This window comes from Phragmites australis, chromosome 15 (genome assembly GCF_958298935.1).
Source record: "Phragmites australis chromosome 15, lpPhrAust1.1, whole genome shotgun sequence".
NCBI lineage: Eukaryota > Viridiplantae > Streptophyta > Magnoliopsida > Poales > Poaceae > Phragmites > Phragmites australis.
The window spans coordinates 24,292,128-24,303,002 of NC_084935.1; the positions used below are offsets into that span (position 1 = coordinate 24,292,128).

Consider the following 10,875-nt stretch of genomic DNA (forward strand, 5'->3'; position numbering starts at 1 on the left):
CCCGCACCCACTGCTGGGATTGTAAGGCCTGCAACTGTCCATTACGTCAGCGTGCGCCTCGGAACTGCGAAGATCGAGGATGGTGCAAAATCCGCAATGGAATGACCATGGAGCCACCGGTTTGACCAGAACAGTGTCATCTGGCTGTTACCAATATGAATGGTCATTAAGATTGCAAACAGGGCTGCAATATTGGCATGCACCGGCAAATGAAGCCCTGCCCAAGGGCAGTCCGGCTGGGTTTTCTTCAACCATAACTAACGTATACGCAGTGCCCATCCTAGCATTTGCAGGTTATGAATGCCAAGTCCATCAAGCTCAAGTGGTCTACAAACCTTGCTCCAACTCACGACATAGTTCCCACCACTGGCTTGCTCTCTCCCTTTCCAAAGAAAAGCCCGACTCCTCTTGTCGATCGCTTCAATCACCCACTTGGGTAGGTCCATTGCAAGCATTTGGTTTATGAGGGTGGCGGTGAGGACAGCTTTAACTAGCACTAATCTTCCGGATTTATCCAAAAGAATAGCTTTCCAATCAAGCAGTTTGTCAGTCACTTTGTCAATCAAAGGCAAGAGGTCTCCCTTAGTTAGTTTCTTAATTGCGAGCGGAAGTACTAGATAGTTGCATGGGAAATCCGTTACTGCACATGGTAAAGCCGCTTAAACGACTTCCAGGTCAGATTCTTGGCAACCGATGGGGGTCGTTGAGCACTTCTGTAGATTGGTTCTAAGACCGGAAGCATCCCCAAAGAGGGAAAGTATATCTTTGATCAAGTTCATCTCAGAAAGGACAGGATGGAGGAAGAGAACGACATCATCCGCATATAACGATGTCCGATGCCCCGTGTAGCGAGTGGTCAGAGGCTGTAACAACCCCTCAGCGCTTGCCTTGCTGATTAGCACATTTAGCACGTCCATGATAAGGGTAAACAACATGGGGGATAGCGGGTCCCCTTGGCGCAAACCACGACGATGTCTAATAACATCCCCTGGCTAACCATTCAACAAGATCCGTGTGGAGGCTAAGGACAACAGATTGCATAGTAGATTACACCAAGATTGGCCGAACCCAAGGTGGGAGAGAACCTCCATGAGAAAGGCCCAAGAAACCGAGTCGAAAGCTTTTGAGATGTCTAGTTTTAGAAGCACCCGGGGCTCCCTTTGTTGGTGAAGCAGTTTTGTGGTTTGTTGCACCAAGATGAAATTGTCGTGTATGCATCGACCACAAACGAAAGCACTTTGATTGGGAGACACAATGCTGGATAGTCTTGGAGCAAGTCGGTTAGCCATGATCTTGGCTATAAGCTTAGCGAAGCTATGGATTAGGCTTATTGGTTGATAGTCACTGGGGTGGATGGCGTCCATCTTCTTGGGTAGTAGTGTCAGGTAAGCTGAGTTAAGGAGTCCTCGCTTATGACCATCCCCTTGTTGCAAAACGCGCAAGGCATCAAGAAGGTCAACTTTGATGATGCTCCAACATGATCGATAAAACCTCCCTGTCTATCCATCTGGCCCTGGGCCTTGTTTGGAGGCAAATCTTTCACTGTTGTTCAAACCTCGTCCTCTGTAAATGGCCCATCTAGAGAGGAGAGATCAAGGGGCTCATGGTAAAAAATTGGGAGGCCCAGCGTAGTCGTTCTCTCATCTGTTGTGTCAAGGAGTTCAGAGTAGAAATTGTGCACTGCTTCATGCTTTTCAATTTGGTTGGTTACAACTTGATCACCCACCTGTAACTTAGCGATAAAATTCCTACGCTTGCGGAAGCTAGCATGAAGATGGAAGAAAGACGTGTTGGTGTCTCCTTCCTTCAGCCAACAGATGTGGGATTGCAGGCGAACGATAGTTCTTTCGAGAGAGGCCAGCCCTAGACAATGCCACTTCAGCGTGCACCTAAGCCAGTCCTCATCGAGGGAGAGGACCCGAAAATCTAGCGCTATCTCCAGGCGATGAAGCCCTGACTCAAGTGGCTGTTCAAGAACTCCTAACCGTGGGCGTCACTACTTCCACCACTGGAGTTGTGGCTCAAGGCGAACCGCTGGGGAAGTCATCATCAACTCCACCTTGATCTTTCTCAATTTCTTGAACGGCAGCCACCCCAGAACTCTCCACGCCAGAAGGTGCGTGCACTGCAGCCTACAAGTTGCACAAATTCATATCAACCATATCACGTTAAACAACAAGTTTGGCCTCAAAATAGAGACAACCAAGAAGAAACACGTAGATCAAGAAAGACTAGAACATTACCTCTAGCTTGATCCAAGACATGAACTTTCTAGTGAGCAAGATGGAAAGAGCCTAAGCAAACCATGGATGGATGGACTACAGAACTAGTAGCACACTGACGAGAAAACAAGTATCCCCATTTCAAATAAAGAAAACAAGTATTTCGGTGGTTGTCCTCACGGTAAAACTTTCGATGGTAAATAATATGCGAAAAGCTGAACTCATACTGATCCTCCATACTGCAACTTTATCATATCGATGATACTAATCTAGATTCCCTAGACACATGAAAGTTGGCCAAGAAAGATATAACAAGGAACTATTTTTCACAAGATAGATAGGGTTTGAACTGGAGTAGGAGAGGGAGATGAAGAAGTTGCCGAGCTCGATGGGACGGTGGTGCGGCAACGGCGGTGGATTCACCCACAGGGAGATCGAGAGCAGGAGCCCCCGCGGTCACGGTCGCATAATCAGCCACGCCAGATAGCGTTGCCGGTGGCGGAGAAGATTGCTGGGCCGTCAGACCGGCCCAGTAAGTGGATGGAACCTTTCCCCACTCTTTGCAGCTCCTACGTGGCGGGTTCCTATTGGACGAGGCGTGTGGTGCCTCGAGTCCCAACTGCTGCGAAGTTACCAGTTCACCACTTCCCCCATCGGATCGCTTACCTCGTCCTCCCGCAACCGCGTCGGCGATGACATCCGCGGCGGCGTCCGGCGGTGACGGCGAGAAGCCCAACACGCACCTTGGCCACCCCCTCCTCGCGCCGCCCCAGCCCCCGCAGCAGCCCTACTACGCCTACCCCGCCGCCTCCTACGCCCCGCCGCCGCCGCCGCCGCCGCCGACGCTCGTCTTCGTCCCGGCCCCCTGCTCCACGGTGCTCGTCCGCCTCCGCCGCCTGCGCCCACGCCGCGCCCCATGCCTCCGCCGCTTCTCCACCCGAACCCTCCCGCTCCTGCTGCTCCTCGCGCTCCTCGCGGGACTCGCCTTCCTCCTATATCCCACGGCGCCCGCCGCCCGCGTCGCGGACCTAAGGATCGAACAGTTCCGGATCAACCCGCCGCCGCTCCCCGTGGTCGACCTCGGCCTCGCGCTGCGGCTCCGCGTCCGCAACCCCGAACTCGTCCTCCCGCTCCGATACCGCGCGGTTTCCGCCGCCGTCTCCTACCGCGGTCACCTGCTCGGGTCTGCCAAAGCGCGCCCCGGGTTTGGTGAGCTCGCGGCCAGGGACGTGGCATACGCCGACGCTGAGGTGTGGGTGGACGCTGGGAGAGTACTGGATGACGTGGTCGAGCTCATCGGGGACCTGGCTGCGGGGTCTGTGCCACTGGAGATCGTCACGGAGGTGGTCGGCGCGGTCAGGCTGTTCCGTTTCGACATCCCTGTGAAGGTAATTGTATTTTTCTTGTGATCGATTGATATGAATTTTATGGTACAATTACAAAACTGGGTCTTTTGAATTGAGGTAGAAGATTTGTAACACCTAAGTACTTGATTATGATATCACTTAGCATTTTAGCTTTTGAATCTGTTTAGAGAATCTGTAAGATGTTAAGGTTTGCATTGGGTGATCAGGGGGTTGATTAAACTGTTATAGACTTAACATTTGAGCTCTTGTCATGGTCTGAATTGCTGAAAAGAATTTGCATGATCATAAGGACCTTTCTGCCTTTGCCTGAGCTGTTAAATGTTGTATTGCTTAAATTTATCATAGTTCGCAGTTTGGATCAGTGAATGGATATTGGTTGTTGCTGAGTCTAACTTGGGAAGGATAGCTGGAAAATAATTCCTTTATTCCGGAGGATGTGCTGTAGCATTTTGCTGGGCGAAACTATCTTACTTGGTGTATGTGAATATGGGATCGGATTCGCTTGCATCTGCTACGATGCAGTTCTTTGGCTAATTATTTGGAAGTTAGTAAAATTAATTTCAACTTCCTTAATGTTTTTTATTTGTGAGAAGAATGTAATATGTCTGTTTTGAATATTGGGTGGGTGGTTTTAGGTAGTTCCCTTAACAAATATGAATCTTATGCTATCAGTTGACCTGCAAATATAGAGGATGGTCGTAGTGAACTGTGGAAAACAGTTATGTACGTGTACAATCCTTGAGCTAACCAACTCTGTAGGTCATCTATAAGAAATCATAAATAAGTTGCATGACTATGTTAGTCCTTAGTACATCTCCACTGTACAAGCAGCATATTTGTCATAATGAAGTGTTGATATAGCTCAAAATATTTGCACGGGAAATAGTTTAGTCTCTACTTGAATGTAGCCTTGGGCAAATATAGATTGTTTGCCTTGTTTACTTTAAATCCCTCATTCTTTCCCATTTTTCATAGTTTATAGAAATGCAAACAACAGCCTAAATACTAAAGCCGTACTAAACAAAAACAAGCTGTTTCTTAATGAAAAGTTTTGTCTTCCAACCATTTCTCAAAGATTATTTCATGATTTGCCATGGGGTTGTTAGTGTGGTGGTGTCCTATGCAGGATTTCACTTTGTATCTTCACACAGTATATTCATGATGTAATTCTTCCGTTAAATCTCAAACACTTAAACTGTTCCAGGGGCTCATATCATGCTCGGTGAATGTCAGCCCAGATACTCAGAGAATCATAAGTCAGGATTGCTATTAAGGTAATACCCTTAAGTTACTATCACAATCACATTATCACTTTTGGACCTTTTTCTCCAGTGACATTGCTTTGAGGCTCTCCACTCTGGTTGCACAGTTACTCCTATAATTATTATCAAGTTGCAGAGCCTGCTTGGTGGAACTGGAGTATCCTTCTGTAAATAATTTGAATGTTGTATCGTGTAGGCTGGAATAAATAAGTGCAAGATACCATCAGGTTGGAGCGCTGGATCACAACTTATTCCAATTATGTTCTCTTGTATATATTGTCAGAAATGCTTATGCCTGTATTTGTAATTGGTTAATACTGCCTTCATCGAGATGTACCATAGTATAGAAATTAATCATGGTGTATGATTTGACCTGAACATGTATGATTTGTGATATTTGAATTGATGCGTGATAGCTGAAAAATTATCTGAATCGATATGTTCGTGACATTAAACCCCTACTCGTGAAGTGGTTTGCATCCACCAACTTTTCTGGTGCATAACATCTTGGTCCGGTGAACTGTGAAGTCTGTATCAAAAGTCAATTTTTTGGCAACCTATAAATGTTTGAAGTGCCAAATCCAGTACTGGTCCTGTGTTGAGCAAGTCAATATCAAATGAAGGGTGGCATCTGACATTAGCTCTTTCATGTTGCTTGAGGTCCAGACCCCCTGCACAGATAATTACCACGTATCCAGAAGGTATGTAGGACCTAATGGGACCTGAACTCTGATGATTGATGGGAGGCCAGCTAGCCTGGACTAAAGTTCACTAGTTCTTGTGCTTTGCATGCATCATTCAGTTTCAGTACATGGGTTTTGGAATATGGAGATGTTCTGGATGACATGAATGTGTGCCATACTCTGATGGAACCCTGCCAACCTGGGCGATCTTGGCGTCCATGCTGTGGAGCCAGCAGCCTGGTTGAGTGCCCCTACAGCGCAATCTGCACATCAGCTATGCACGCTACTCCAGCAACCGTTTCTAAGTTTCTCATAAGGTGTTTGTATTAACAACATTATCAACTATGGCATGGCAACACCGAAAGTTTCCCTGGAGTTTCTGTGTTCATCAAGAACAGTCCATTTTTCTCCAAATTGTTTCTCATAACCACTCCCACTGTCAGCAGTGGCTTGACAAGGTTTAACTATATGAATTTGCTCATTTCAAACGAGAAAGGATACTTATAATCTTACAGCTGTAAACAGAGGCGCTAGATAAGGAATCAACAAAATTTGTTTGTCCAAAAATCCAACTGGAAAACAATATTTACTAATATACCAAACAATGGCCAAGTTCTGATAGTACCAGACACAGTTGCTGCTCAACTGCAGCAGCTTATTTCGTGGTTGAAAACAAGGAATTACAGGTGGAACTGTCAAATTATTCCTCACCACTCTCTGAAACAAATAGGTAGATAGATGATACAAGCTTGCAATGATTTTTAGGGCACAGCAGAGCTCAGTTCTTCACAGTGGTGACATGCCTCAGAAGCATCTGGATGACTTCGGGCGAGATGCTTGCAGCCTGTTGACTGAGTTGTTCGATTTTCACCGCTGTCTCTTGCTCAAGACGTTTAACATTTGCACCAGAGTCACCGCTGCTCTGTAAGCAACAAGAAGATAAAACTGAGGTCCTGTAACTTATGAACAACCAACAGGATGGGCTGGAGTACATACCTCTGCAACCTTCCTCTGGAATTCAGCCTCCATCTGGGCACGGTATTCAGCTATTTCCCTCTCAGCCTCCTCTTTTGCTTGCCTAAGCCTTGCCGATTTAGCTGTTGAACACAGAAAATATTCAATTTCACATGGCAGCCTATTGAAAAAGGAAAAAAAAAAGGCAGGCCCTTGTGCTTTTTAACTTACTAATTGCTGATAATATCCATAGAAGTTCAACAGGTGTTTCTACAGCAAATGCTTCGTAATAGAACATTTTTGCTAATTGGACAAACAAAACTAAACTTTCAACTTCGGTTATTGTGACACAGATTGCTATATACAAATTTGTATATTAAATTGGCATGTAACTTTGAAATGAGATGACATGGCCTAACAAGTAAAACAGGCACTAGCCTTCGGTAAAAATGTAAATGTTACAGTATGCAAAAGGCAGCGCCACAAACAAGATGCTGATTTTGTTACAGCTCAGAATGCAAAGACATGTATCTACACTTCAAATTAGAATGTGAATAATCCTATGTGCACCAATGCGTAGATCAAAGGACTAGAAAGAATACTCTCAAGTCAACGGAGCAGAAGGTACTTGCCCGCTAATGTTATGCTTGATTTGCAAAGAGTAAAGCAGAAAACAAGATAATCTTACCAGCCCTGGCTGCATTCACGATTTGCTGCGCCTCCTGCTCTGCAGCCAGCAATTGCTGAATTCCGCTCTGGCGCCTGTTCGCGTCCATCTCTCGGCTGGTGGATTAAGGACCAGAATTCAGAATCGATAAAGCATAGCAGGTGATTGCCAGGTGAAAACACCAGTTATGGGCTCATGGCACATATCAACGTTCACATTAACTAAAGAAGGTGGCATCGCTACATTATTCTCGATGGGGAATTTCGTGTGATTATCACAATCACGGTAGCTGGAAAGAAAAACCCCCTCTGCAGCAATATGCACTTCCCCACGCAGCAACCAAATCCGCGTCAAACTGGATGGGTACGAGCACGCATCCATCATAGAAAGAGGGATTCGGGTTCGATGGATCACAACAGAGAAAAGATCCCGCGCAACGGAACGAGCGATCCGCCTGAAGCAATCTAGGGCATCCGAAGCAAAGAGTGGGGAATCGACTCAAGCCCGGACAGATCTCGACGGGAGGAGGAGGAAGAGGAGGAAGAGAGGCGCAGATGCGGTGGAGGGCGTACCTGGATCTGGATCGAGGCGGGCGTGCTCTGCCGGCGCGGAGGGCGGTGGTGGAGAGATCGCCTGCGACTGCGAGCGAGGTTGGGGACGGAACGGAAGGACTCGTGGCTGAGTGGTGGACCGCGCAATATACAAGCTGGCTCCACGGCAGCTCGGGTCCGTCGGGAACAGAGCTCTGTCCAATTTGTTTCTGTTTTAAGTAAATATTCTAAAATTACAAAATTTTCTAAACTATCACAAAACTACGTTTTTTCTATTTCATAAAAACCGCACTTCTTTTAGTTCAAGTATGTTTCCAATTTGCAAAAGTAGCTTTTTACAACATTTCTTTTTTGCAAAACTAGCATGTGCAAGCATCACATTCTCATATGTCACGTGTTCAGGCTATCCGACTCAACAAATGTATGGTTTGTGAAAAATTATAGTAAGGAAAGTGTAGTTTCATAGGAAAAAGAAACAAAATGCATAAGTTATGTGATACTTTATGTATAAAAAGTGTGGTTTTGTGGAATAGGAATAAAGAAGTATAGTCTTATAATATTTTAATCAAGGGAAAAGTAAATTTTACTACCAAACAATTCATTTTGCCCATTTAGCCTCTTACCAAATTTTGGCTCGTTTTACTCCCCTAACTATTTGAACTAAGTCGATTTACCCCCTGATAAAATTTGTCATTTTTGTTTCGGATACAAGTTTTGTTTTAAGCTCAACATTTGTAGGGTGGTAAATGACACTAGCCTATGTTAGGAAATTACTTTGGTAAATTTTCATGATTATATTTTACACATTTCCATATCTCTAGTGTTAAAGTAGTATTAGATGCTCCCAACCAATGAAAATAAACACTAAAAAATCTTATATATTTGTTGTAACATAGGTTATTATGTCAGTTATCACCCCACAAAATTTGAAACAAAAAATAACTTGTACGAAGAGAAATAAAAAAAGGCAAATTTTATTATAGCTAAATTAGACCAATTTGAATAGTTTGGAAAGTTAAATGAATCGATATTTTGTATGGGGTTAAATGAACAATTTGAATAGTTGGGTAATAAAATGGGCATTCCACTTTAATCAAAATAAGTTTATTTTGGTGATACTTACTTTTTTTTGTTAGATTAATTTGTTTTCCTACTCGTAACATGCGTACAAAAAAGATCAATTTGATGTGTTTGTAACATGCGTACAAAACATCAAAACTAAGCACATGATAAAAATATGCCAAAAATCTAGGAAAAATGGTTGCAAACGAGTTATGAAATTGTGAATTCCAGAGATTGTTGAAAGTGGAGGAAAAAATGCCGGATAGATTGGCGGGTTTAGATAAAACCCAATATTGTCAAATAAGATATATTCAATACTTCGTATAGGCTTGTTTGGTTTGTGTTTGAAGCTAAAATTTGGGTATGTCTTAAAAAAATTGGTTGGTCAATATTTTTAAGGAGAGCTAAGCAAAATTAGGTCGCGCAAAACAATAGCCCCCATTTTGGCTACCTAAAATATTTTACTTTAGCCATAAACTAAAGATATTTTACTTGCCCTGATTTTGGCATAACCATTATTAAATCTGGCTTTGCTTCTTGGGGCCTAAACCAAATGGATCAATCATAGCCACAACCCAAGTTGGGACATATATATTTGGGCGCACTCAAGGCATGTTTGGTTTTAACCTTTGCTCCTCGCGTGAAACCTAGGCATGCCAAAAAATTAGCGAAGGAATTGGACGCTAGCGTGGATGCAAAAAATAAACTAGCGGCCAACGCGGGAGTGTGGGCATGGACAAGCCAACAACCAGCTTCAAATCAAACGAGATCAATGTCAAAAAATTGGCAAGACGAGTTAGAGCTCCAAACCAAACAAGACCTCACTCCAGTCCAAATTTGCATCTATCCTATGGTTGAACATCTAGTTTCATCCGCGTAATGCCATGCCACTATGCCAGTCAGCATCCGAACATTGGGGTCCCCTCGGCGCACTGTATGCACGTGCAGACTGCATGTTGCCTTGTAAGATCATGCTCAACAAATTCTCTTCACAAAATGATTTTCATTATCTTCAACATTCCAACAGTTTTTCTTCACAAAGGTATTCTCAACATCATTTCCTTCGGTACGGGATTATCTCTCATTTCCATTTACGAATCATTTCGAATGAAAACTGTTGGAAGAGAAAAAATAAAGAGAATAGAAATGGAGAAGGGAATCAGAAAGGAAAAAAATGAATTGAAAATGGTTGGGATGGAGTAAGGCCAAAACTTTAGTGGTCAGGGATGCTACTGTTCCTATGCATGTGAGTACCTCTATTTTTTTTTACTTCTCATCAAAGTTACTTTAATAATTTTAACTTTATGTTTTTTTAAAAAGAATTATAGATATCTAAAACTTTCATATCATTATGTACTTTATTAGTATTATATGCTCTTAAATATTTATAATTTTTATAGAAATAAAAGTTAGATCAAAATTATTACAGTAAAAATTTGATGAAAAATAAAAAAACGGAGGTAGTATCCATATGGCCTTTTAGTTTCTGCACCAACTAAAGATGTTTGTACAGTAAGTTGAGCTATCTCCGGCTTTATGTGTGTCTATTCATTTGCAAAAACTGCAAATCAAGATCGAGGGCCGCATAGTACGAATGGTTCGTTGTAAAAACAGTAATATTCATGCAATGGTCTCAAACACTCAGTAAGCGATCCCTTTGAATTTGCATTTGATGTTAGCGATATTGCCGTGCAACTTAGGTTGCCAGCCACCTTGCTAGCTGCAATCATTTGTATGTAAGAAAAGTGACTTGCTGCTAATGCACATTGCCAACTGTGAGACACAACAATCAATAATTGTTATCATATTTCTCTCTTTTCCCATCCTTGCTTCTTAGATGTAGACCCCTCGGTGCCAGTTGCGGATGCAGAGAAGCCAACTAGATAGAAATATGATGGCAATTATTGATTGTTAGGTCTCAAATTGTCGTGCCGCGTCGATCCGGTTTATTAATCACCGTGTCGTGCCGTGTCTGAACCGGACCAAAATAGCCGTACCTCGTGTCGATCCATTTGGCCTGATTTACTTGGCCACCTTTATTCATCTCTTTCTTCTTCCTCTTTATTTATTTTTTCTTCATCTCCCCCTATCGATCGTAAAAAAAAAT

At 43.5% G+C, this 10,875-nt stretch overlaps 2 protein-coding genes across 3 annotated transcripts; one reads left to right on the plus strand and one right to left on the minus strand.

Moving 5' to 3' along the window:
* The first annotated feature begins 2,800 nt into the window (after positions 1-2,800).
* LOC133892521 (uncharacterized) lies at positions 2,801-5,284 on the plus strand. Of its 2 annotated transcripts, none has more exons than XM_062333359.1 (3): positions 2,801-3,610; positions 4,794-4,863; positions 4,959-5,284. In XM_062333359.1, exons 1-2 carry the CDS (start codon positions 2,915-2,917, stop codon positions 4,860-4,862), a joined length of 765 nt encoding a protein of 254 aa, XP_062189343.1. In that variant the 5' UTR covers positions 2,801-2,914; the 3' UTR covers position 4,863; positions 4,959-5,284. The 2 variants fall into 2 exon arrangements, with proteins under 2 accessions (XP_062189343.1, XP_062189342.1); XM_062333358.1 differs by having other exon boundaries at positions 2,803-3,610; positions 5,048-5,284.
* An 801-nt stretch (positions 5,285-6,085) lies between these two features.
* On the minus strand, positions 6,086-7,891 carry LOC133892522 (V-type proton ATPase subunit G1-like). The gene is made up of 4 exons (XM_062333360.1): positions 7,728-7,891; positions 7,177-7,271; positions 6,531-6,631; positions 6,086-6,456 (listed from the first exon to the last, which is right to left on the minus strand). The coding sequence occupies exons 2-4, from the start codon at positions 7,262-7,264 to the stop codon at positions 6,313-6,315; spliced, it is 333 nt and encodes a 110-aa protein (XP_062189344.1). The 5' UTR covers positions 7,265-7,271; positions 7,728-7,891; the 3' UTR covers positions 6,086-6,312.
* Positions 7,892-10,875: the final 2,984 nt, after the last annotated feature.

Excerpts from the sequence above, each read along its gene's own strand:
- LOC133892522 (XM_062333360.1), bottom strand. The coding sequence starts at position 7,264 with ATGGACGCGAACAGGCGCCAGAGCGGAATTCAGCAATTGCTGGCTGCA. Across the intron at positions 6,632-7,176 it reads CGTGAATGCAGCCAGGGCTG|CTAAATCGGCAAGGCTTAGG; the intron begins GTAAGATTATCT and ends TGTGTTCAACAG. Across the intron at positions 6,457-6,530 it reads TCCAGAGGAAGGTTGCAGAG|AGCAGCGGTGACTCTGGTGC; the intron begins GTATGTACTCCA and ends TGTTGCTTACAG.
- LOC133892521 (XM_062333359.1), top strand. The coding sequence starts at position 2,915 with ATGACATCCGCGGCGGCGTCCGGCGGTGACGGCGAGAAGCCCAACACG. Across the intron at positions 3,611-4,793 it reads GTTTCGACATCCCTGTGAAG|GGGCTCATATCATGCTCGGT; the intron begins GTAATTGTATTT and ends AAACTGTTCCAG.